Below are 27,742 nucleotides of genomic sequence, written 5' to 3'. Positions count from 1 at the left end.
CTGTGGTTCCTAAGCCACACTGGGCAAAGGACTTCTGAAGAGTTACACAATAGTGACTCTAAATGCCCCTGGGAGGGCTGCTTGAGGAGGAGTGGACAGACCAGGGGCCTTAGACAGAAGACTCTGTGAGGTGAGAATTACACCAGAGGAAGAAACGCACTCGGGAACAGAGTGCTTTTATATGTGACTCTGAACTAAGAATCTGGGAGACTTCATTCACTGATAAAGGGGCACAACCTTCTAGGCTGCCTAGGTTTTTTGAGCACATGTCATACTGCTTGAGTGATGACAGAGTATGTCTCCTGCCCTTCAGTCAGCTCAGTCTAGCCTCTGTTAAGTGTCCTGTGCTACTGCCAGGCAGCCAGGTGCACAAGGACATAGGTGCTGGACTTGTCTGTTCAACACACAGGACAAGCCCTGCTGCTGACATCTCTTGGATTTTCAGTGAGAGAAGGCTTGGTCACAATGGGCAGCAGGTGCCACCTGGAACAACTGGCTGAGGGAGGAAAAAGAAGGTGAAGATGAGATTAATGAGTGAATGAGGATGAAGTTCTTACCCGGTGGTGGGATGCCTGGGAGGCCAGGCACACCTGGCGGAAGATGGTGGGGTGGAGGCCCCCCAGGGTGAAGTGGCTGCATGCTGCCCATGCTAACAAGGCCATCAACTGAGCCCTGCAAAGGTGGAAGGCCTGGCGGATAGCCACCCATCATGCCTTGAAGGACACAACAAATTTCAGACATGCATCATTAACATGCAATATGAGCTAAGTAATAACAACCCTCCCACATGCACTATACCAATGAATAAAGCACCCTTAGTACTGCATGATAGAACGGCAATTAGTGCAATTATTTTGTTGCAATAATGAACAAAATAAAACATTACAAATATGAACCCAACATTTCTGGATGAATTAGTACTTAGTACATTATTATTTGTAGTTATTTTCCCTGGGATAAATATGCTGCATGTTTTCAGTTAAATAATGATAAAGAGGAGTTCTAGTAATAGCCTTCCCAAGGCCAGAATTATTCAAGCTGTTCAACCAGAGTGACCAGTTCTGCTGACTGCAATTCTAACTGAACATTACACAACCATCATTCCATCTGCCCACACTCATATGCCTGTCGTGGATACACATGAGGGGGAGCTGGAATGAAGGACATGAGCACTCAGTCCTGATCACAAAGCATGTTTCTCCAGCTCGGGGCAGCGGTGCTTCAGGACTTCTCCATCTCCTCCTCCTCCCTTCCAGCCCAGCTCTGCTGTGAGAATGGATGGTGCTCAGGCTTGAGCTCTGGAAAAGCTTCCAAGAGCCATTCCAATGAATAATGTTTCATTTCTGGATCTCAAAACATGATACAATAAAGATAAAACCTAGACCCTCCCAAGCCAACCAAAGCTAAGGTCTCTTCAGGTATCTACACACAGACCTTAAGGAGGAAGGGCTGGAGAATCAGGCTCTGCTGACTTGAGAATAGGCCAACTGTCCTCACTGTCTCCAAGCTCACAAGTGTCCTCACACAAACCTTCAGTTAACAGGGAGCATTTTAATGGAGATACAGAATTTCTGTGAACAGAGGCTTTTATTCTTTTATTTTCAAAGTGCACCTTCACATAACAAAGATTGCTGGCTAGGGAAGAGGTCTAGCAAAGACTTATCTTTGGCCAAAGGAGTAAAAACAATAAAATCATTTTAAAATGTCAAGAACTCACCCACCAAAAGACTTTTAAAATCACATGGCATTTTTTTAAAAACAAGAACAACAACATGACTTTTCTGGGATTTGCAATGATCATGATGAACAAGAACACAAAACTCCCCCTGCAATGCAATCACCTTTGGTCACAGCTTCTTTAAAAGGGATGATTAAAGGGCTGGTGCCAAACCTCATTTCTATCAAACACTCTTTGATAGAAAGGGACTCTGGGAAACAGTGGAAAACTCCAGGTTCTGCTGAGGGTTTCACTCTTTGACTTTCCCTGAAGAACTATTTGAAAAATATTTATAAATGTTTAATATTTATAAATGTTTAAATTCTGCGATTGACTCATCCTGCTTCCTTAGTCATGAGCTGACTGTAAAGCTTACAATTATACAAACCAATAAAACAAATTTTAAATTGTAATAGCTCTACACATGAAATAGCATTATGAGTTTCATTTAAAAAATGACAGTTCAGATAACAAAATCTGCTTTTGAACAGACACCATCACCTTGAACATGAGGAGATCCAAAGCTACCAAACTGTCTTTTAACCACACCACAAGATAGAGCACTCAGGGATAAGTAGGTGAGAAATTTAAGAACATTAGGAGGCTTTGCTTTCAATTACAAAAGCCCATCTGAACGCAGCCTGTACAGGCTGTGGTTGTAGAAATAAATTATCAAGCACTGAAAGACATGGCACTTGTCTTCATTAAACTGTACTTTGGCATTTATTATCCCAGTCACATGTGTTCAAATGAGCTTCAATGCTTGTAAGCAAAGCTGGTCTCAAACAGCAACAAGGTTAAGACTCAGGCCCTAAGCAACCTTATAGTAAGCCCATGAAAAATCATTCTCTGAGCTGCACAGTTCCCACTCAAGACCACAGACTGGCTACTGTCAAGAATGCTTGCCCTTCACTCCCATGGCCCGGAAGCCTGGGCCGCATACCCTTAAGAGCGGAGCAGGGCTTTCCAGAGGGCCCACCCTCCTCACCCATACAGCTCTATGATTTATTCCCCAACAGGGAGCTAAAATGCTGCAGCTGCTGTTTTTCTGTTTTTAGCTGTTTGTATTCATTTTGTTAATGTGTCCCTGAGTTTTGTAGTCAAGGGCACAATGCCACAATATCACACATCAAATACAACAAAAGAGGCTGAATATCAATGAGGGAATTCTAACTTTCAACATCCCCCGTGTTCAAGGCCTGATTTCTAAAAACCTCCAGAACCCCATTAACCAAAATGGGCCATGGAATAGAGCAGGCGATTATGAGATTTGTTAGATCAACATCAGTTACACTGAAAGTACTGAAAGCCACGATTCAGATGTGCTTTGGCGAGTGCAACTGCTGAGTTCAGCGACAGTGCATTTGAGAACTTGCCATCACAAAAGTTAGGAGCGACAATGGAAAAGTTATGCTACTCTTCCTGAAAAAGCAAAAACAAAACAAAATAGCAAAAACAAAAACAGCATCTCAACAAGCCTGCCTTCAATAACACTGTCTTGGACTCCCTGCAAAAGAGGTCAAACTGCTTGCTTCAGAAGAAACAGGTGGCTTGAACAGATCTCAGCAGGCTTGGAGAGATCACAAAGGAGGGGCCTGAGAGGCGGTCTGCAGGCTTCTCACTGGAGACAGACATGTCAAACAAGGACATTCAATTCAAGAATAGTCAAATTTGCTGCAGCTTCCAGAACCAGAGGCAACACACACAAGCAAACCACATTCATCAGTTTCTTTTTTGTTTTCTCTTGCTTAAAATATGTGACTGGGATACTAACAGAAAATGCAGTTTAATGTAATTTAATAGAAAAGCATTACAGAGTGGGCACAATGAATTGAATAAGGACTTCGTATTTTCTTTAGCAGTCATGCACATTGGTGACCAAGAAAGGATTTACAATTCATTGTCAAAAATCCTTTTAAATGGTCAGTGTTTTAAGGATGGCTGCAGCAGAACAAGGCAAACTGAATACTGGATGAAACGGGAAAATCAACACCACCTAAAGGCTGGCTTCGTGTTTTCTCTTGGGAGTTCTTCTAGACCAGAATTCAGGGTCTGTTTCTATCTTGTGCTTTATTTAGTGCTCCATCAAGAGCAGTCTGGGGTAGAGAACATCACCAGACCATGCCTACAGCCTGGCAAGAGTTGCTCCCTACCAGTTCCCAAGGTTAGGCCCAGGGCCCATTTCTGGGGCAGAGGGGAGGCATTGCCTATATGGGAAAGGCAATACAGGACAACATGATGATTTCAAACTTTGAATCTGTCATGAGAAAAGGCTATATAGACTGTGGCCTACTCCTCATTGGAGAAAAAAAAAATGAAGGAATTTCTTAAAGTGGAAAAAAATGGTCTTAGCTCCTGTTTTTACCTGCAACAGGTGTCAACTGCTGATTGAGCATCCCCATTGGTGTTGGTGGTGGCACCACCCCCATGAGAGCCCCCACAGGGGTGCCTGCTCGGGGAGGAGCACTCGGCTGCTGTTGCTGTGCTGCTCGCTCTCTCTCCTGCTGCTCAGCAACTTTAGCTGCCCGCTCTGTAAAGGCATTTCAGATTTTCAATTCTGTTTTTAACCCAGGAATTCAAAATACCATCCATTGCATTCAACAGGACTAGTAAAAACACAGGCAACAGTTCTGTCTCAATGGGAAAAACAGTAGATGACTAGTCTCCAACACGGGAGGAGTTGGGCTGCTTTCACTTGGTAACCTAGAATCCAGCTTTCCTATCCCATCTTGAGAACTGGTCTGCAAAGATTTCAAGAATGTTAAGACTGCAACACACATTCAGAAAGCACAGGTTTTATTTAAACATGTCACCAGCGTAACCAATGAGGTTAATCTCATGAGGCACCCTGAAGATGAGAAGCACTACCATTATTCTAGTATTAATAGCATTACAGATTATTTATAATTTCAACATGAAGCAATTCCATGGCCCATTATAATTTTTGGCACAATTGTTACTTACTATATTTTCCTGATTCCTTGTACCCAATTTTCCTAAGATTTGAGGACTCTTTATCATTAGTGTCATACAGACTTTAGCAGCTGAAGAAAATTAACTCTGTAAGGGAAAAGTAACGTATTGCCTCCTATACAAAGGTTTAAGGAAAGTAAACAGCTAATTTCTACACTCCCACGGAGCAAAGAGGTCATGCTTAATAAACCCTCAGGGGAAAAATGCATGATACTCCAGGCTACAATCATCAGAAGCAGGGAATACATATCTGTTTCTCTATAAATGTGATATACATATGTAGCAATGGGCAAGGTACTGAAAGAACTAGATTTTCTGAAGCAGAGCAGCTCAGTACTGACCATAAATCCTCCTCAATCAGTGAAAGTTCCAGAATCCACTTCTACGTCATCCAAAATGCAAGAGGAGCATTTGTCTGTGGCAGTTCTGTGTGATGGAGCACACCCTGCTATCCTCCTCATTCCCGTGAGCTACTCTGCACGCACCTCCAGAGCCAAGCACCCCAACAATCACATGCCTAGTCTTTCTGGGAGCTAGCAAACTGTCCCTACTGGAGAACTCTTGAAGTGCCGTATATATTCCCAAAGCTCCCACCACACAGGCTTTTTTCTGAGTTACCATTCATAATTAGGAAATCCTCCCCGCTCTTCACATGGGCAAACGGAGGGTGGGAGACCGGTAATGATTTGTCCAAAGATACAGAGAGAACTCAGCAATCTATGACTCTGACTCCTGATATCACACCCCAACTGCCACACATTAACCCTCCAACATGGTGTTCAAAGGGCTACGGCTAATCTGAGGAGGGGTCAAATAGCTCAACATCACCTTGCCTAAAAGAGAATCAAGAAGCTACAGCCCTAGTCCTCCTTTAGTGCAACAGTGTGGGGAAAGCGGAGTGAGTCAAAGGCCCCGTCGCTGTGACAGAGTCGCCTACATGGACTGCACTCACTACCACTGTCCCAGCTTATAGACTCTGTACACTCAATACAATTGAGTATGAGGAACAAAGGCCATTAGAACAACTACTTCCTCAGTTAGCAGGAAAAAAAAAAAGCCAAGAAACAAAAAGACTCTAAACCCCCACATTAAATTTTAGTATTTTCATTACAAATGATACAATAGAATGAGAGAGCAAAAAAATGAAGCTGAAAAAAAGAAAAATTTAGGGCTGTGGATGGAATACTGGACTGGCTACCTGTTGGCTCTGAGACAAACCCAACTGGGCTGTCTCAGAAAACAAAATTATTAAAACAAAGCCAGTCAAACTTCAAATTCTGTGTTTTAAATTCAATGGGTAAGAACACCAAAAGTTCAGTTTTTGTGTCTCATTCTCACTGGGTTCTCAAGGAATTTCACACTCTCCTTTGAATCTCTCATCTCTTCCTCTCATCAGCTCTGCTCCAATGTTTTTACCTTTCCATCACTTCAGATGGATCTCTCTTGTTCACACCCTAATTTACCTGTCACACAGTACTGGCTTTTTGGGCCAGGGAACAGGTTTTACACCCCTGTTAGCTTCATTTCTAACCAGGTATACTTGGTTTTAGCTTGCACTAAGGTCAGAAATATCAAAGCTCCCCTAAGATAGTTCTATAGGAACTCAAAGAATGTTGCACAAGGTATCATTTTTTTTATTATACTAATAGACATTACATGAATACCTGGTCAAATTTCAGAAAATGACAGATAACCAAAGAGGTGTTTTGTTTTTTTTTTTTTTTTTTTTTTTTAAAAAACTACAGCTCCTTAAGCCTTTAACATGGTAATATGTGCAGTGACTTTCCAAGAAACAGCTTGGAATGCTTCCCAGACTGGTCTTGCCACAGGATATTTTTCTGCTGAGCAGCCTTCAGGAGGATTAGGGTACAGCAGAAGATCTCTGTGGAAGACTGTCAGGTAATTTTGTAATCATCAATTAATTGTAACAAATGAAAGGAATTTTCAAAAAAGGGTTTTCTTGGAGACTTCATAAACTTTAATAAAGGGGGAAACTTTAATAATTGATGTTTGCTGAAAATAATGGATTTGGACCTAGCTGAGGTAAGTAATAACTGACCACCACAGAGGATGGCTCTGAACTGGAAAATGAACCAACACATAAACCTCCAAGGGAAAAATACAGTTCCAAGAGCAATAGTCCTGCCTAAACTAATGTTTACTATTCATTTATTAAAGGCATAATCGATATTTTAAAAAGAACAGAAAACTAAAAAGACAAAAATCTCTTTGAAGTATCTGTCCCTAATGGTAAGAATCATCAAGTCCTTGAATGATAGCTCATGGACCAAAGTACTTTAATTATAAAGTAAAAGGAAAATAAAGGCAGTTGAGCTTTATCAAACAGATCCCAGCTGCCTTAAAAATAGCCATAGTAAGACACAGCACAGGCCAGGACTGGCCTAAAGGAACCAAGTACTACAGCCAAGCTTCAGTCTACAGTTTAAACACAGGGCTTATCAAGAGCCATAACAGAAGACTGCTGATTTTAAAGGGCCCCTTTCTGATGAATATATTAACCAAAATTATAATTAACGTCATTATATAATCATTCTCCAGCTCAATATATGTGTGTTTAAAGGGCTCAATGGAAGAAGAAACTCATGCAATTTTTAATAGCCAAGTATTCCTGTTTGAGAACTCTTGTGGGAGAACACCACCAGCCTCAGGGGTCAAGTCAAGGGCAGCGCTCTGCTCAGTCAGTCAGGGCTGGCATCTAGACTGCTGGCTGGGTACCATCTGGAGAATTCCCCAACACAAAGTTCATGTGCAAGTGGTAAGCACAAGAAAGTAAAACCTGTCTATGCACGTGCATTCCTATACACACATCCTTGCTTAGAAAGCTGAGATAGTTGTGCATTGTCTCTATTTACCTTCATATTCTGCTTTCTTGGCCGTCTCAAGGTTTCTCCATTCTGTCCCCACCAGTCGGCTGAGCTCCCCAAAAGAGTAGTCTGGATGCTGGGCCTTAATCACAGCTCTCATTTCACTGCTGAACAGGATGTAGCCACTCATGTTGATTTTTCGCTTGGAGCCTTCTTTCTTGGCACTGCCTTTGGCAGACTTTGGAGTAGACTGTAAGACAGAAAGCTTTTATAGTGCATCAGAACACTGCATTAAGTTAATCGCTCAGTTTCTGGAAACCAGGAACATAGGATTCAACAGTTACTGTTTTACAGACATGTTCAGTTTACAGCTGGTCATTTTCTTGGTCAAAGTATATCTCTTCTTTGCCTCCTACCATATAAGACATCCATGAAAATTTCACTGAATTCCATGACTGTAATCTATAATGGTGACCTCATAATTAATTCTTGAGAAAATTCTAAACAACAACAAATACAAACAGGGATCACCTTAACCCTGGTTGAGGTCCTAAAGAAAGAGACATTAAAAAGATATAGGTGCCGGCGGCCATGGCTCAACACGCTAATCCTCCACCTAGCAGCGCTGGCACACCGGGTTCTAGTCCCGGTTGCCCCTCTTCCAGGCCAGCTCTCTGCTATGGCCCGGGAGTGCAGTGGAGGATGGCCCAAGTACTTGGGCCCTGCACCCATGGGAGACCAGGAGAAGCACCTGGCTCCTGCCTTTGGATTCGCGCGGTGCGCCGGCTGCAGCACACCAGCCGCGGAGGCCATTGGAGGGTGAACCAACGGCAAAGGAAGACCTTTCTCTCTGTCTGTCTCTCTCTCACTGTCCACTCTGCCTGTAAAAAAAAAAAAAAAAAAAAAAAGAGCCGGCGCCGCGGCTCACTAGGCTAATCCTCCGCCTAGCGGCGCCGGCACACCGGGTTCTAGTCCCGGTCAGGGCGCCGGATTCTGTCCCGGTTGCCCCTCTTCCAGGCCAGCTCTCTGCTGTGGCCAGGGAGTGCAGTGGAGGATGGCCCAGGTGCTTGGGCCCTGCACCCCATGGGAGACCAGGAAAAGCACCTGGCTCCTGGCTCCTGCCATCGGATCAGCGCGGTGCGCCGGCCGCAGCGCGCCGGCCGCGGCGGCCATTGGAGGGTGAACCAACGGCAAAGGAAGACCTTTCTCTCTGTCTCTCTCTCTCACTGTCCACTCTGCCTGTCAAAAAAAAAAAAAAAAGATATAGGTGATAAAAGTTAGAGTACTAGGTTATTGCCATTCCTTATTGCTTTTCTAATGTAAAGTAGGGAGTCTTTTAACTGAACTTGCCATTAAACCAAATATGAAATTTTAAAGATACATATTTTAAATGATTAACAGCATTAATATGATAAACAATGGATTATTATTGGCTTAGTAATATGATAGATTTAATTTCAATCAACAAAAAATAAATAAATCAACAAAGGCACTGAGAAAGGAGAAAAATTCCGTTCTTTCCTGCAGTATTCTAAGTGGAAGCCCACCTATGGAGAAGCTAGATGTTTCCTTACTTTGGTTTGAGTCTGCTGCAAACCAAAGCTGGGAATAAGACCAGTACAGGAACTTGTCACCTTCACCTGTGGGGGAGTGTAGGGCATGAGGTCCAGCTCACTGGCCAGGGGGGTCTGGAGCTGAGGTAGAGAAGGAGGCTCGATGACCTCACTATCTTCTTCCCCCATCTCTTCAATGTCATCATCTCCACCTTCTAACTCTGCAAATTTAGCTTCTAGCAACTGGATCTTCTTTTCCAATAAAGGTGAGGGCTCCTTCTGAGGAACGATTGGTTTTCTGAAAAAAATAACATAAAAAATTAAAATCACCTAACACCACTCCAGGACTGGTCAGAAACCAGTGTTCTACCTTAATATCTAGAAATAGATTCCTGCTATCTGCAACATACACTCTAAGGGCAGTAAGGGAGTTTAAATAAATATATATTAAGGAAGTCACCTCTACTTAGAGATGCTTGATTTATTTATTTTTAAAAGATTTACTTTTTGGGACTCCCACATGGGTACAGGGGCCCAATCACTTGGGCCATCTTCTACTGCTTTCCTAGGACATAGCAGAGAGCTGGATCGCTGGATCCAAAGAAGAGCAGTCAAGACTCGAACTGGTGTCCATATGGGATGCTGGCATCACAGGTGGAGGATGAGGCCACTACATCACAGCGCCAGCCCCCAAATATTTACTTTTTATTTATTTCAAAGGCAGAATTTCAGAGAGAGAGGGAAAGACACACATACGAGAGAGAGAGAGAGAGAGAGAGAGAGGGAGAGAGAGATTATCTTTCATCTGTTGGTTTCTGCCCTAAACAGTCACAAGGGCCAGGGCTACCTGGGTACCTGGAGCTTCTTCTGGGTCTCCTACATGGGTGCAGGAGCGCAAGCACTTAGATCATATTTCACTGCTTTCCTAGGCCCACTAGCAAGGATCTGGATTGGAAGTGAAGTAGCCAGAACACGAACTGGTGGTCACATGGGATGCCAGCAATGCAAAAGGTGGCTTAATCCACTATGCCACAATGCCTGCCCTGAGACACTTGTTTTTAAACAATTCTCCCACGGGCTGGTGCTGTAGTGTAGTAGATTAACTTCCACCTGCAGTGCCAGCATCCCATATGGGCACCGGTTCCAGTCTTGGCTGCTCCTCCTCTGATCCAGCTCTCTGCTTATAGCCTGGGAAAGCAGTGGAAGATGGCCCAAAAGTGGAAGTGGAAGATGCTTGGGCCCCTGTACCTTTGTGGGAGACCAGGAAGAAGCTCCTGGCTCCTGGCTTCAGATTGGCTCAGCTCTGGCCATGGTGGCCATTTGAAAAGTGAACCAGTGGATGGAAAACCTTTCTCTCTGTCTTTCCCTCTGTTACTAAAACAAACAAACAAACAAACAAACAAACAAAAAACAACAAAACTTCCTGAACACCCAGAAAAGCAGAGTTCAAAATCAGATCTAGTTGCCTACATATGGGCAAAGAGCTTTCATAATTTGTGGAACTGAGCAATGTCCTAACAGGAAGGATATGAATGAGAACCAAGTAGTTCTGTTTCCACTCTACAACACAGACTGAAGTCTGAGTCAAGGGCACTATAAGAGCAGTTACCACGTCTCAGCAGATGATGAGGATTTTTCTTTTACCTTTATCTAATTAATATTAATTATCTAATTAATTATCTAATTAATATTTTCTCTTTGAAATTCTCTAGTTTAAAAACTCATTAAAACACAGGGCTACACACTATTTTGTTTTTAGCTGAAGTGCTTTAGTTACTCAGGCTTTACCTGAAGTAGTAAATTTCATCATCTACCACTTTAGCAGAAAGTGAAAACCTCTTCAATCCCTTGAATTTTTTCATTTGCTTGTCACTCTCATTGTAGCGGCTCTCACACAGCAAAACGTCATTTTCTGATATTTCAGTTGGCCTGCAGGAGAGGAAGTCCTTGAATGACAACACAGCACACTTTCCTGAAACAGCAAAAAGTTGGAGAGAAATTGAGAGAGTAAATTGTGGTCCTAATTCACAGCTGTTTAAAAATTTTATTATTTTTTAATTTAATACAATCACATAGTTCAAAATGCAACGGTAAGGTCAAGGGGAAAAAAGGCAAGCAACTTGGGCTAGGACTAGCCATGACTCCCTGAGAGCAAAGGAGGGCAGCCCCACAGTAAATACCACTTCCGCTTGGGGCTTTTGTAACACGCAGTGTTCTGTTCCTTATCACTTTTGATGACGAACTTTTTTTTTTTTTTAAACCAAGTTACTTAAATGGTAAGATAGCCTGTTTACTGTTTGAATGTTGTGATATATTTCCTAGTTGTCTGGTTTTAAAGAAAATAAGCAAGGTTTAATTTTCCCCCTTAAAAATATAAAAAATTACATATTGTCATTAGGATAGACCATATAGACCAATGGAACAGCACTGAAACTCTAGAGGGGCTGGTGCTGTGGCACAGCAAGTAAAGCCGCTTTCTGTGGCACTGGCATCCCATATGGGCACTGGTTTGAGACTCAGCTGCTCTACTTCCGATACTGCTCTTTCATCTGCTATGGCCTGGGAGAGCAGTGGAGTATGGCTCAGGTCCTTGGGCCCCAGCACCCATGTGGGAGACTTGGAGGAAGCTCCTGGCTTGGGATCAGTTCAGCTCTGGCCATTGTGGCTGTGTGGGGAGTGAACCAGTGGATGGAAGACCCTTCTTGCTCTCCCTCTCTGCTTCTGCCTCTTTGTAATTCTGCCTTTAAATAAATAAATCTTTAAAAATAAAAAAGAAAGTCTAGAGATAAACTCATACAATTGAACTTTTATGGACAATTGATTTGTGAAAAGGGTGACAAGACAATTCAGTGGGGGTCAAGGATGGTTTTTTAAAATACAGGGATGACTGGATTTCCAAATGCAAAAGAAAGAACTTGGAATCCTATCTCATAACCATCTATAAAAATTAGCTGAAGGGTAAGTATTTGCTGCAGGGTTGAGCTGCTGCTTGAGATACCTGCCTTCTGTATCAGAGTGCTGTGTTTGAGCCCCGAGCTCTGCTCTTCATTCCAGCTTCCTGCCAATGTGCACCCTGGGAGGCAGCAGGTGATAGCTCAAGTACTTGGGTCCTGCCACTCACGTGGGAGACCCAGACTGAGTTCCTGGCTCCTGTTTTCTGCCTTGCTCAGCCCTAGCTGTTGCAGCATCTGGTGAGTAAAGCAGCAAATGGGAGATCTCTCTCTTTCAAGAACATAAATAGAGTAAAAACAAGGAAATTTTTTTTTTTTTAAAGACTGATTTACGTATTTGAAAGGCAGAGCTAGAGAGAGAGAGAGAGAGAGAGAGGAGAGAGGAGAGAAGAGAGAGGAGAGAGAGAGAGAGAGATCTTCTACCTATTAGTTCAGTGGAACTCCAGGAGTCTGGAACTCCATTTGAGTCTCCCTTGTGGATGCCAGGAGCCCAAGTACTCAGGCCATCTGCTGCTTTCTCAGGCACATTAGCAGGGAGCTAATCAGCAGTGGAGCAGCCAGCACTCAAACTGCCACTTACATGGGACACTGGCTCAACACATTGTGCTACAAAGTTAGCTCCAAGAGAATTATTTCATTAATTAATTAATTTTTAGATTTATTTATTCGAAAGACAAAGTTACAGACAGGGATAGGCAGAGGTGGAGAGACAGAGAGAGAGGCCTTTCATCTGCTGGTTCACTCCCCAGATGGCTGCAACAGCTGGAGTTGGGCTGATCCGAAGCCACGAGCCAGGAGCTTCTTCCGGGTCTCCCACGTGGGTGCAAGGGCCCAAGGACGTGGGCCATCTTCTACTGCTTTCCCAGGTCATAGCAGAGAGCTGGATCAGAAGTGGAGCAGCCGGGTCTCGAACCGGCACCCATATGGGATGCCAGTGCTTCAGGCCAGGGCATTAACCCTCTGTGCCACAGCGCCGGCCCCTGCAATAGTTTCTCAGATAAACAAAAAGCACAAGCAGCCATAGAAAATAAACTAGACTTCAACAAAATTAAAAACTTTTGTGCTCCAAAGGATGCTACCCTCAGCAGGCCAGACAGGATGGAGAATTGTAAATGAGGTCTTTTGATGGTTTTTGTCCCTGCCTGGTAACAATGCCAATCTGATCAAGTTTTTTTTTTCCCCTTTGAAATTATACTTAAAGTCAACTGCCATGTCCCCTTTGGGTTTTCCTCTTGGAAGTCCCACTCCATGCCGCTCCGGCTGAAGGTCCATGATTCTAAAAAATACCTTAAAATCTAAAAACGAAACAAAACAAAACAAAAAAGATACTACCAAGAATGTAAAACGAGAGTTGGGTATTTGCCATAGGATTTAAGATACTGCTTGGGAAGCCTGCATCCCATATTGAAGGCCTGGGTTTGAGGTGCAGCTCTGCTTCCAGTTCCAGCTTCCTGCTAATGTACACCCTGGAAAGCAGCAAGTGATGGCTCAAGTACCTGGGTTCCTTCCACTCATGTGGGAGACCCAGACTGAATTTTGGGCTCCTGGTTTCAGTTCTGCCCCAGCCTCATTTGCTATGGACATTTGGGGAATGAATCGGTGGATAGAAGATCTGCTCTATAAACTGAACTAAACTAGTGAAAAGACAACACATAAAGGGAAAATATTTACAAATCTAACATCTATTAAGAGTACAGATCCAGGAGATGCAAGGAACCCGTTCAACTTAGTAACAGGACAAATATTCTCATTAAAAACTGGGCAAAGGATCTGAAGAGATATTTTTCCAAACCCAATAAACACATGAAACTATGCTTAGCATCATGAATTATTAGGGAGAAGCAAATCAAAACCACAGAGATACAACTTTTTATCTAGGATAACTATTAGAAAAAAAGAAACCAGGAAATCAAAAGTGTTGGCAACTATGTGGGGGAATCAGAACACTTGTATGTTGCTGGAGGGACAGTAAAATAGTGTACTTGTTGTAAAAAGAAAACAGTCTAGCAGGTCCTCAGAGTGACCATGAGATATATATACAAAACAACTGAAAGCAGAGGCTCAAATACCTGTATGCCAATAATCACAGCATCACTATTCACAAGAGCCAAGAATTAGAATCACCCAGAATGTTTATCAACAGATAAACAAAATGTGATAAATACAACGAAATGTTATCTAGTCTTAAAAAGAAATACGGGGGCCGGTGCTGTGGCGCAGCAGATTAACACCCTGGCCTGAAGTGCCGGCATCCCATATGGGCGCCAGTTCTAGTCCCAGCCGCTCCTCTTCCAATCCGGCTCTCTGCTATGGCCTGGGAAAGCAGTAGAAGATGGCCCAATTGGGCCCCTGCACCCACGTGGGACACCTGGAAGAAACTCTTGGCTCCTGGCTTCGGATCGGCGCAGCTCCAACTGTTGTAGACAATTGAGGAGTGAACCAGTGGATGGAAGAGCTCTCTCTCTCTGCCTCTCCTCTCTCTGTGTAACTCTGACTTTAACATAAATAAATAAATCTTAAAAAAAAAATACAAAAACATGGATGAAGCTTAAAACATGCTAGGTGGGGCCGGCACTGTGGCATAGCGGGTAAAGCTGCTGTCTGAAGTACCGGCATCCCATGTAGGTGCCACTTTAAGTCCTGGATGCTCTATTTCTGATCCAGCTCTCTGCTATGGCATGGGAAAGCAGAAGAAGATGGCTCAGGTCCTTGGGTCCCTGCACCTGTGTGGAAGACCTGGAAGAAGCCCCTGGCTCCTGGCTTCAGATTGGCACAGCTCTGGCAGTTGTGGCCAATTGGGGAGTCAATCAGTGGCTAGAAGACTTCTGTCTCTCTCTGCCTCTCCTCTCTCTGTGTAACTCTTTCAAATAAATCTTTTAAAAAAATGCCAGCTGAAATAAACCAGATACAAAAGGGCAAATATTATGATTTCATTTATATGCATTACCTAGAATGGGCAAAATTCATAAAGCCAGAAAGTAAGTTTCTATTTGGGATGATGAAAAATTTTTAGAATGGATAGTGGTAATGGTTGCATAATATTATCAACAGATTAATACCACTGAACTGTATACTTAAAAATGGTTTTTAATGGTTGATTTTATATGTATTTTATTACAACAAAAAACTCCTACAAATGGTAACATTATTTATACCATTTTGTATGTAAATTTTTTAAAGATTTATTTATTTATTTGAAAGTCAGATTACACAGAAAGAGAAGGAGAGGCACAGAGAGAGAGAGAGAGAGAGAGAGAGAGAGCGAGAGCGAGAGCGAGAGCGAGAGAGAAAGAGGTCTTCCATCCACTGGTTCACTCCTCAATTGGCCACAATAGTTGGAGCTGCGCCAATCTGAAGCCACGAGCCAGGGAGCTTCTTCCAGGTCCTCCACATGGGTGCAGGGGCCCAAGAACTTGGGCCATCTTCTACTGCTTTCCCAGGTCATAGCATGGAGCTGGATTGGAAGTGGAGCAGCTGGGACTTAAACTGGCACCCATATGGAATGCTGGCGCTGCAGGTGGTGGCTTTTACCCTCTATGCCACAGTGCAGGCCCCTTGATAGGTTAAAAAACAAAAAAGAAAAAGAAAGGTACCTGTGTAGTTTAAATTTGCATTTTTCTAATGGCTGAGGTTGGGCATATTTTCATTTGTTTAAAAACCATTAGGGGCCAGCTCTGTGGCTTAATGGGTAAAGCCACTGCCTGCAATGCTGCAATCCCGTATGGGCGCCAGCTCGAGTCCTGGCTGTTCCACTTCTGATCCGGCTCTCTGCTATGGCCTGGGAAAGCAGTGGAGGATGGCCCAAGACTTGGGACCCTGCACCTACGTATGATGATCCAGAAGAAGCTCCAGGCTCCTGGTTTTGGATTGGCGCAGCTCCTGCCATTGAGGCCAATTGGGGGGTGAACCAGCGGATGGAAGACCTCTCTCTCTGCCTCTCCTTCTGTGTAACTGTTTCAAATAAATAAAATAAATATTAAAAAAAAAAAAAAAAGGGGCCGGTGCTGTGGCACAACGGGTTAAAGCCCCAGCCTGCAATGCCGGCATATGGGCGCCAGGTTTGCATCTCGGCTACTCCTCTTCTGGTCCTCTCTCTCTTCTGCTATGGCCTGGGAAAGCAGCAGAAGATGGCCTAAGTCTTTGGGCCCCTGCACCCATGTGGGAGCTAAATGTTTAAGGTTTGCTCCAACATATAAAGAAAATTCAATTGCAAAGACTTAGAGTTTTTTACTTTTTTTGGTTTCAGGCAGTTAAATAGATCTCTGCCAAATCACTAGTTGACCACTAAAGCTAACAAAAACAGAGCTTTCAGTGACCATATACAATAAAGAATACAATATTCAAAAATCAACTCAGAAAAGCTATTTAACAAACAACTACAAACCATAACAAACAGAAACAAAAAAGCTTGAGAGGTTGGGAAAATGTGATTTCCCATTATCATATTACAGTTTTCTAAATGTCTAGTTTTCAACAAAAAATTATGAGGCACACAAAGAAACAAGAAAGCAAGGCTCCTTCACTGTAAAAGATGAAGGAGAATACATTTGACTTCGCCAGATAAACAGGGGAGAATGTCACTAGCAGACCTGTCCTACAAGAAATGCTAAAGGAAGTCCATGCTGAAATGAAAAGACATTAGACAATACTTTGATGCTATACAAAGAAATTTAAAAAAAAAATCAATAGATGTAACCATAAAGGTAAATATAAAAAGTTATATTTCGTTTATAACTCTACTTTTTTTCTACGTGATTTTCAAGACCAATTTAAAAAAACTGTATGAACAGGCACATAAATGTGACAAAACCACTACAGAAAGGGAAGGATGGAGCCAAGTTCCTGCGTGAAGCTAAGCTGATATTAATTCAAACTAAATGGTCATAAATCTCAGACATGATTTGTGGTTCCCCACTAAGAAAATAACTAAATAAAAAAATAAATAAAAAATAAAAAAAAGAAAGAAAGATATAATTGTTTGCCAGCGCCGCGGCTCAATAGGCTAATCCTCCACCTAGTGGCACCAGCACACCAGGTTCTAGTCCCGGTCAGGGTGCCAGATTCTGTCCTGGTTGCCCCTCTTCCAGGCCAGCTCTCTGCTGTGGCCAGGGAGTGCAGTGAAGGATGGCCCAAGTGCTTGGGCCCTGCACCTGCATGGGAGACCAGGAGAAGCACCTGGCTCCTGGCTTCAGATCAGCGCGCCAGCTGCACCGGCCATTGGAGGGTGAACCAACAGCAAAGAAAGACCTTTCTGTCTGTCTGTCTCTCTCACTGTCCACTCTGCCTGTCAAAAATAAAATAAAATAAAAAAATAAAAAAGATGTAATTGTCCTACTCAAAGGAGATTTCAGCTCCACATTTGTCACACTCCTGCTGGGTCCCTGGTAGGTTTTACTCTAGAAACTAAGGTTCAGGGGCAATGCTTAAGTCTGGATCGCAACCTAAAAAGAAAACATTCTCTGCTACGGAAACTCAAGAAGTTGATGACTTCACTGGTGTTTGAACCCTCTCTCCACATGGGAGAAGGGAAATCATGTTGAACTATTAGCCAATCAGACATTTTTATGATATCCAATTGTAAAAAAACTCAAAGAACCTAGCTAGGAACCATTACAGTAATCAAACAAAATCAAAATAAAAAAATATAAAAGGCTTTTTAATCATCAATTTCCTTTATGGTTGTGGTGGCTTCTTTAAAATCAAGAGCAATTAATGTAAAGCTTCTAACTAGTACTCTTTTGAAAGCTACTGCAAAAGATATAAGCTGCAGAAGTAATTCAGGGTCAGAAGAAACACAATGGTAGAAAACAATGCTAGTATAAGATACATGCACCCAGGTCTAAGGAACAGAATGTCACTGTGATCTCTCAGTAGGATAACTTAACAGAAACTAACAGAGTCTGAGACGGGTAAGATGCTATCAGAAGCTACCAGCCTTTTCAGTGGTTGGCCTGGTTCACATTCTTACAGCATATGCTCCATATAAGTCAGTGATTCCTCTAAGGTCTGTAGTTCAATATCACCATTTTGCTCAAACCACTCCCAGGACTTCCCATCCAGTCCAAACCCAATCTCTGTCCCGTCTACAGAGCCTACCATGATTGAGTGCTCATCCCCTAACATACCCACTGCCTGGCTCTGGCCATCCAGCTTCCTTACAAGGTCTCAAACACGCCTGGGTACACTACTGGAAGGAAGGGCTTTGTATGTGGCATTTGCTGTGCCTATAGGGAGCAAAATCTGATATTACAATGATTTCCTTTCTTTCTACAGGACTCTACCACTCATGCCACCTAATAGCAAGCCCTTTTCTGACTACAGGATCTCACCTCAACACTACTCCAAATCCTCTTACTCTTTTATTTTCATTCATAGCCCTAATTGCCACCTGAGGATCTATACCTCTGTATTTTTAAACTTACTTATTGACCCCCAACCTCCGAACTGATGTAAGCCTTTTGCAAGACAGATATATCGATTTGCTCACTGCTCTACATAATACCTACTTACAGTGCCTAGCTCAGACATAGTACTCAATTTTGATGAGATGAATGTGATTAAATGAGAAAGCTAAATTCTTACCCAGAATACATGTCATGGGGCAGGTTTCTTCCAGATTACTCAGAAACACTTCTTTCTTGTAGAACATTTTTGTGGGCTCATGTTCTGTCTCTTCTGGGTGAATGAAGATGGGGCCATAAAAATATGCAGCTCCATCTCGGACCCACACTTTTTCAATTCTTGGGGAGAAAAATAGAGAGATTAAATTAAAATAGCTTCATTCTTGAAGAATTAATCTAACAAAAAGTCTGTTAACCAAAAACTTAATAATTCATGCCATTAAGAGAAATTTCTCTTGCTGTTTTCATAAGACAATTTCATTGATTTCCACCAAGTCGCTCATGATGGAAACAGAACTACACCGTGATGCGCCGGCCGCGGCGGCCATTGGAGGGTGAACCAACGGCAAAGGAAGACCTTTCTCTCTGTCTCTCTGTCTACTCTGCCTGTCCAAAAAAAAAAAAAAAAAAAACAACTTAACATCTGTCATTGGATTTGATCAAATAAAGATATAAACCATCAATATTTGGGGTCAGATCACAAGTTGCAGATAGTCCTTTATGATAATGCTCACAATCTTTTTCAAAAACATTTATTTATTCACTTTTATTTATTTGAAAGGCTGAGAGACACAGGGAGACAGAGATATCTTCTACACACTGTTTCACTCCTCAAATACCCACAACACCTGGGCTGTGTCAGGCTGAAGGCAGGAGCCAGGAACTCTAAGTCTCCCATGTTGATGGCAGGAACCCAAATAACTTTAGCCATCATCCCAGGTGCATTAGCAGGAAGCTGGACAGGAAACAGAGGGGGGACTTTATCCCAGGCACTCCCATATGGTATGTGGGCATCCCAAGCAGCAACTTCACTGCTGTGCCATGGAGTATGGCCTGGTTCATAGCCTTTTAAAAAACTCAGATCTTCATCCTTGATAATTTCATGAAAATCAGTATACTACCTCCCCAGAAACAAACAAAAATTTTTACCTGGCTGATGTGTACCAGATACTGTACCATTCTTCACAACCAACACATAAAGCTGGTATTACTATACCATATTCTCAGATTCCTGATATGATACAACATCTTTACCTCAGTTAATGATAACTCTAGCCTTCTAGTCCCCAGGCCAAATTACAGGAATCATTCTTAACCCCTTTTCTCTCTCAGGGCCTACATCCCATGTATCAGGAAAACTACTAACTTGCCCTTCAAAAGAGTACCCTTTGCAATCTCCCTGGTTTGAGTCACTATCAATCTTGTGTGGATTACTGCAATAGCCTCTGAACAGATCTTGCTTCTACCCTTGACCCTTTACTGTCTATTCTCAGCGGCCAGTAGGCAGAGCAATCTCATTAAGAACCAAAACAAAGGCTACTTCTGTGCTTGAAGCAATCCAATGGTAGTCTATTTAGCTCAGTAAAAGCCCACGTCCCTGTAATGGTTGCTGAGACACTACACGATTAAAATGTTATCCCTTGCCCTCATCTCTTACCTAACTCACAAATGGCTCTGTGTGCCAGGAGTAAGCTGCAGGCCTGGCAGGCCTCTCTCTCAGGCCTTTATATTTGTTGTTTCCTCTGCCGAGAATGTTTTTTCCCTGGATAGCCACATTACTCATTCTCTCAGTTTTTTCGACTGTTGGCTGAACTGCCAACTTCTCAGTGAGATCTATATAGAATCATCCTCCCTACTCTGACCTTGGAACCTCCAATTCCCCTTACCCAGCTCTACTTTTTCTACAGCATGTATCAGAATCTAACATACTACACATGTTACTTATTCAAGATGTTTAATTTTGTCTTTCCACTGGAACCAAGCTCCCAAGGATTAAAAAGACTTTTTTGCTTTATCGCTTAATGTATTCTTGGACCTGGCAAAAAGCAAATGTAATAAAGCTTACTGCATGATGAAAAAGTATGAGGAGGAAACTAAAGCCCAGAGAAATAAATGATTGCATTAAATCATCTGACTGAAGACACACAACTAGCAGACCTTGGACTTAAACCAAGATCTCCTGAAACAGACTACTGCTCTTAACCACTGTTTTCTACTGTCCAACCCTACACCAGACTCCATTACTACTGTCTGCGATTCAACTGTAACACCACCCTTTTGTCAATTTACTTGTTCCCCAAATATCTGAGTCTCTAGTATGTTTCATGCACTATGATTTGAGTAGGGGACATAAAGAGGAGCAGAAGAGTTCCTACTCTGAGGGCATCTAGAAAGAGGGTTTGGAAACTTGACAACAGCAAAATAAACCCCAATATGTGAAATATATTCCAAAGAGAAGGAAATACAGGAGTGTATTAATGGGGAGACTAAACTGAATGTGCAGGAGACAGGAAAACCTACCTTAAGAAAAGTATCATTTCAATTTAAACCAAAGGAGTTTATTAAATAAAATGGGAAGAGAGATTTCGGAGAGGAGAGTTCAATGAATGGTGGGAGAACAAAAAAAAAGAGCCAATGGGAGCAATTTACTTATTTATTTAAAGGATTATTTATATGAAAGGCAGAGTTGAAAGTGAGATTGAAGGGGCTGGCACCGTGGCTCATTTGGTTAATCCTCCGCCTGCAGCGCCAGCATCCCAAATGGGCGCCGGGTTCTAGTTCCAGTTGCTCCTCTTCCAGTCCAACTCTCTGCTGTGGCCCGGGAGTGCAGTGGAGGATGGCCCAAGTGCTTGGGCACCTGCATCCACATGGGTGACCAGGAGGAAGCACCTGGCTCCTGGCTTCGGACTGACATAATTTCGGCCATAGCGGCCATTTAGGGGGTGAACCAATGGAAGGAAGATCTTTCTCTCTGTCTCTCTCTCTCTCACTGTCTAACTCTGTCAAATAAAAAAAGAAAAAAAAGTGAGATTGAGAGAGTCAGAGCGAAAGAGGAAAACAGACAAAAAAGAGATCTTCCTTTCACTGATTTACTCCCCCAAATGCCTATAATAGCTGTGGAGAAGCCAGAAGCCTGAACTCTCTCTGGGTCTCCTGCATGGGTGGCTGGGGACTAAGAGCTTGGGCTATTTTCTGGTGCCCTCTCAGGAGCATTTGCAGGGAGCTGGATCTGAAGCAGAGTAGCTGGAAATCTAATCAGGACTCCACTATGGGATGTTGGCAATGTAAGCAGAGGCTTAACCTGCTGGGTCACAATGTCAGTCACACAATAGGGAGAATTTAAAGAAAATCTAGTCAGAGGTGAAAGGGTAAATGTGGTGCAAGAAGAAGCCAGAGAAACTGCCAGAAGGACTTTAGTCATCATCCGAAGAGTGATGAATTTCTACTGGCTCCAAATCTCTCAGCCCCAATCTCATTTTTCCTACTTCAATGACACTCACCTGCCTACACGAGGGCGCACCAGGCCATGGGACTTGATAAAGACACAGTCACCAACCTTCAGCCACATGTCATTATAACGGAGCTGCTCAAAGTAGTGGCAACCGGGTTCGCCGTTGGACATTTCCACAGGGACATCTTCTTTTTCCTGTGGTAAAGAAAATGAGTTGAAAAAAGGAAGCTGATAAACAGAGAGTAGACAAAGAAAGAAAAGTACACTTTCCTTCAGATTAACTTAAAAGAAAAAGCAACCATTAACTGAAGCTTTAATGAAGGCTAGGAAACAAAAAAGTTAGGTTGGTGAAACCAAACTAAGTCTTACCAAGTATCACACTGACTTTAAATTTCTAGTTAACTTTCATAAAATAATGTGGTCCCTAAGATGCTTTTTATTATCCTTCCCTCCTTCCGCATTCCCAGGGCCTTTAGGGAGAAAAATTCTTTTTTTTTTTTTTTAAAGATTTATTTTATTGATTTGAAAGACAGAGTTACAGAGAGAGGTACACAGAGAGAAAAGACTTCCATCCGCTGCTGGTTCACTCCCCAAATGGCCACAATAGCCAGAGCTGCGCCGATCCGAAGTCACGAGCCAGGAGCTTCTTCCAGGTCTCCCACGCGGGTGCAGGGGCCCAAGGACTTGGGCCGTCTTCCACTGCTTTCCTAGGCCACAGCATAGAGCTGGATAAGAAGAGGAGCAGCCAGGACTAGAACCAGTGCCCATATGGGATGCCGGTGCTTCAGGCTAGGGCATTAACCTGCTGCACCACAGTGCCAGCCCAAGGAAAGAAAAATTCTAAAGAGAGGCTTATTAGTATGCAGAAGAAGATTCATTCCCATGTTATCATAGAGTATAAGGACCAAACTGTACAGAAGCTTCTTCTTTATTGTATTTATTTAACTCCCTTAATTTCTTTTCTTTTTAAAAAGATCTATTTATTTGAAAGGCAGAGTGACAGAGAAAGAAGAAAGAAAAAGAGAAAGAGAGGGAGAGTTATCTCCCAATGGTTAGTTTACTCCCCCAAATGCCCTAAACAGCTGGAGGTGGGCCAGGCTGAAGTCAGGAGCCTGAAACTCCATTTGGTCTCCCTCATAAGTGGCAGGGGCCCATGTACTTAGTCCATGTTCTGCTGCCTTCCCAGGTACATTAGTAGGGAGTTGGATCAGAAGTGGAGCAAGGGGCCAGTGCTGTTGCATAGTGGGTAAAGCTGCTGCCTGAAGTGCTGACATCCCATATAGTTGCTGGTTCAAGTCCTGGCTGCTCCATTTCTGATCCAGCTCCCTGCTATGGCCTGGGAAGACAGTAGAAGATGGCCCAAGTCCTTGGGCCCCTGCACCTGTGTGGGAGACCCGGAAGAAGCTCCTGGCTCCTGGCTTCTGGTGGGGCACAGCTCTAGTCATTGTGGCCATCTGGGGAATGAAGCAGCAGATGGAAGACCTCTCTCTCTCTCTCTCTCTGCCTCTACCTCTCTGTAACTCTGCCTTTCAAATAAATAAATAAATCTTAAAAAAAAAAAAAAAAAACACAAACAAACAGTAAGAGCAAATGGGAATCAAGCCAGCACCCATATGGGATGCCAGCAATGTAGAGAACAGTTTAACCCACTATGCCACAATGCCAGCAATTGACAGATGTAACATTCTTACTATTTTGATTTATTATAAAACAGAGAGGAACAGTATCATCTTTGTGACATAAACATATTTTTTAATAAAAATTTTTATAAATCACAGGGTCTGTCACCTAGTGGCTGCTGTGATACTGGGCAAGTTAAAAGGAAGATAATGATAGTATGCCCAACCAGCTGGTATTGTTAAGAAATTTAAATGATATACTTCCTGGTTGAAATAATGACTGACTTATGAAAACCATTTAATAAACATTACTATTGTTGCTATTTTAAAGTCCTGACTAAAAAGGGAAAAAAGACACTTCTGACTAATGTAGGAAAGAACCATCATTCACTGAGGACCCAGCTCTTAACAGGCACAAGTGCTTCAACTATATTAACTCCAAAACACAAAAGCTGAGGAAACTCCACAGACCCCAATTTTTTAGTGCATCTCTGAGAATATTCAAACTTCACACTTTTCTTTAAAGATTTTACTTATTTGAAAGATGGAGTTACACACACACACACACACACACACACAGAGACAGAGAGAGTCTTCTATCTGTTGGCTCACTCCGCAAATGGCCATAACAGCAGGAGCTGAGCCAATATGAAGCAAGGAACCAGGAGCTTCTAGGTCTCTCACATGCATGTAGGGGCCCAAGGACTTAAGACATCTTTCTCTGCTTTCCCAGGCACATTAGCAGGGAGCTGGATCAAAAGTGGAGCTTCTGGGACTCAAACCAGTACCCACGTGGGATGCTGGTGCTGCAGGCTGGGGCTTTAACCCACTGTGTCACAGCATCAGCACCAACTTCACACTTCAAAAAAACAAAAACCTCCTTTAATCTCACTTAATGATCTGATCTTCAAATGTGATAATGAAATGGCCTTCTTAGAAAATCCTTAATAATGAGAGGTCCCACATATGAAAGACCTCTCTCCGTCTCTCATGGTCTGTTAACTCTGGCTTTCAAATAAATAAAATATATCTTCAAAAAAATTAAAAAATAAAATACATATTATGAAAGAAATGCATGGACTTCAAAATCTTCTGCATTAAAGTAAATTTCTTTTTGATTCCATTTTTCCATGAACTTTCAGAAGTATCCCTGTATATGCCACGTGGGGGGCACTTGAGGGAATCAAAGTAGCAAATTAAATTATTACTGAGATTAAGAATACTTTTTCCTTTAATGAATGGGTTCTATTATAAAGTTAGTCTTTATGGGGCCGGCGCTGTGGCACAGCTGGTTAACACCCTGGCCTGAAGTGCCGGCATCCCATATGGGCACCCGTTCTAGTCCCGGCTGCTCCTCTTCCGATCCAGCTCTCTGCTGTGGCCTGGGAAAGCAGTAGAAGATGGTCCAAGTCCTTGGGCCCCTGCACCCGCGTGGGAGACCTGGAAGCTCCTGGCTCATGGCTTCGGATCGGCGCAGCTCCGGCTGTCGTGGCCATCTGGGGAGTGAACCAGCAGAAGGAAGACCTCTCTCTCTTTCTCTCTCTGACTCCTCTCTGTGTAACTCTGACTTTCAAATAAATAAATAAATTAAAAAAAAGTTTACCGGACTTGTCTTTGCGACGTAATATTTTAAAAAATAAGTAACTCATTAAGAGAACTTACAAATATTAGACAGTAAGTCTAAATTCTCACACTGGCTTCCAATGATAATTTTTTTTAAATTAATGAGGGGTGGCATTTGGTGTAGTTGTTAAAACACCACTTAGGACACCTGTATCCTACTCTAAAGTGCCCAAGTTCAAATTCCACTTCTGTTTCTGACTCAAACTTCCTTGCTAACATACATCCTAAAAGGCAGTACCAGGTGGCTCAGGTCCCTGCTACCCAATGTGGGGGACTTGGCTTGAGTTTCCAGTCCCTAGCTTCAGCCTGAACCAGTTCTTGCTGTTGTGGGGATCTGGGGAGTGAATCAGCCAATCAAAGATCCACACCTGCCTTTCAAATAAAATGAAAATAAATAAACTTTCTTTGGGGCCAGCGTTCTGGCATCCTATATGGGCACTGGTTCCTGTCCTGGCTGTCCACTTCCAATCTACCTACATGTTAATGTCCTGGGAAAGCAGTGGAAGGTGGCCCAAGTATTTGGGCCCCTGCCACCCACAAGAAATCCAGAAGAAGCTCCAGGCTTTGGCCTGATCCAGCACTGGCAATGTGGCCAATTGGGGAATAAACTAGCAGATGGAAGATCTCTCTGTTTCCTTCTTTCTCTGTAACTCTTTAAAATAAATAAATAAATCTTTTTTTTTTTTTTTTAAAGAGATTGAGAATACTTTTTCCTTTAATGAATGGGTTCTATTATAAAGTTAGTCTTTATGGGGCCGGCGCTGTGGCACAGCTGGTTAACACCCTGGCCTGAAGTGCCGGCATCCCATATGGGCACCCGTTCTAGTCCCGGCTGCTCCTCTTCCGATCCAGCTCTCTGCTGTGGCCTGGGAAAGCAGTAGAAAGCAGTAAAAAAAAAAAAAAACTTTTTTTTTTAAAGATTTATTTTACTTGAAAGAGTTACACAGAGAGAGAAAGAGAGGCAGAGACAGAGAGAGGTCTTCCATCTGCTGGTTCACTCCCTAACCGGCCACAATAGCTAGAGCTGCGCCGACCTGAAGCCAGGAGCCAGGAGCTTCTTCCAGCTCTCCTAAGAGGGGGCAGGGGCCCAAGCACTTGGGCCACCTTCTACTGCATTCCAAGGCCATAGCAGAGAGCTATCGGGAAGTGGGAGTAGCTGGGACTCGAACTAGCACCCATATGGATGCGGGCACTGCAGGCGGCAGCTTTAGTGGCTACGCCACAGTGCTGGCCCCAAATAATTTTCTGTGATTTTCACATTCATATATGTAAACATACTTTTTTGGGTTTTCTGAATAATAATGGAACCATACTCTATTCTGTAAACTCTTCATTATTAACTTATCTTTTACCCACATACCTTGAAAAGTTTTCTTCTTTTAAATTAAGATTTACTTTATTTATTTCAAAGGTAAAGCGACAGACCAAAAGGAGAAGACAGAAAGAGATCTTCCATTCACTAGTTCCCTCCCCAGATAGCCTTACCTGGACCTCCATTTGGCTCTCCCACGAGGGTTGTAGGATACTAAGTGAAGCAGCTGGGACTTGACCAAGTGCTCTGACAGGGGATGCTGGCGCTGGAGGTGGTGGTTTAACCTGCTGCACTGAACTGGTGCCCTTGGGAAGTTTTCAGTGTTCCTATACATACCACTGCTGTTCTGCTTTCTAAGTATTAATTTTTTCTTTCCTTTCTCTTAGGCTAAGGTTTTACATTGTTGCTATTTTTCTAATTCTGGGTTTGTATTCATTCATCCAATTTTTGGAATAAATATTTCAAGATGTATAATTCTTTTCTGTGCGGTCATGACCTCCATACCTTTTCCAAGTTAAGATGGTCTTCAGCTCGACTGTCCTCAGAGTTGTCTGTGTTCTTCTCATCATCCCCTTTATCTGCATTTGCAAATACAGAGGCCACTCGAACCACAGGCAGAGGCACATCCCGAGGGACAAACCTAACTGAGCTGATAGGCATGGTCCACAGTTTAATTTTTTTAAAAGATTTGGTTTTGGCAGAATACCGTGATTCACAGACAAAAACATCCTCATCTCGAAAGTTTTCTGGGCATAATTTAAAGTATTCCTGGGGAGGACATAATGATAAAATCAATTAGGTAAATTTTCTGAAAAATCAGTAAACTAAAGCAAAAGCCAACCTATCAACCAACCAAGAAAACAAACAAAAGCTAAACTGTTAAAAGACTTTCCAGCAGTTAATAATAACTGATCGATGGCAAGAGAACTAGAAACATTTCCTTGGCTACAGAATGTAATCATTAAATAAATACCGTCTAACTTATAACATGAATAATTCCACTTAGCTTACCAATTTTTCTTTGAATATACATTAATATTTCATATAGCTATAATGTTCCTTAAAGCTTTAGAAAGGGCTCATAAGACAAATACATGAGCTGGCGCCGTGGCTCAATAGGATAATCCTCCACCTAGTGGCGCTGGCACACCGGGTTCTAGTCCCGGTCGAGGCGCTGGATTCTGTCCCGGTTGCCCCTCTTCCAGGCCAGCTCTCTGCTGTGGCCCGGGAGTGCAGTGGAGGATGGCCCAAGTGCTTGGGCCCTGCACCCCATGGGAGACCAGGAGAAGTACCTGGCTCCTGCCATCGGAGCAGTGT

General features: G+C 42.9%; 1 protein-coding gene across 49 annotated transcripts in view; it reads right to left on the bottom strand.

Moving 5' to 3' along the window:
• The window catches only part of PBRM1 (polybromo 1), a 134,873-nt gene that overhangs the window by 6,917 nt on the left and 100,214 nt on the right, over nt 1–27,742 (bottom strand). For 24 of the 49 annotated variants that reach the window (XM_051851540.2, XM_051851544.2, XM_051851548.2 and 21 more), the window contains 8 exons: nt 26,930–27,193; nt 21,921–22,066; nt 18,602–18,759; nt 10,857–11,040; nt 9,090–9,366; nt 7,564–7,765; nt 4,083–4,247; nt 558–713 (listed from right to left, as the gene is read on the bottom strand). In XM_051851540.2, the coding sequence (XP_051707500.1) occupies nt 558–713; nt 4,083–4,247; nt 7,564–7,765; nt 9,090–9,366; nt 10,857–11,040; nt 18,602–18,759; nt 21,921–22,066; nt 26,930–27,193 (1,552 nt within the window). The remainder of the gene's footprint in view (nt 1–557; nt 714–4,082; nt 4,248–7,563; nt 7,766–9,089; nt 9,367–10,856; nt 11,041–18,601; nt 18,760–21,920; nt 22,067–26,929; nt 27,194–27,742) is intronic. The other 25 variants (XM_008260786.4, XM_051851571.2, XM_002713243.5 and 22 more) reach the window with 7 other exon arrangements.

The sequence above is a fragment of the Oryctolagus cuniculus genome, chromosome 10, assembly GCF_964237555.1.
Source record: "Oryctolagus cuniculus chromosome 10, mOryCun1.1, whole genome shotgun sequence".
Lineage (NCBI taxonomy): Eukaryota > Metazoa > Chordata > Mammalia > Lagomorpha > Leporidae > Oryctolagus > Oryctolagus cuniculus.
The sequence above is the reverse complement of the archived record's forward strand: the minus strand, read 5'-3'. Positions and strand labels throughout refer to the sequence as shown.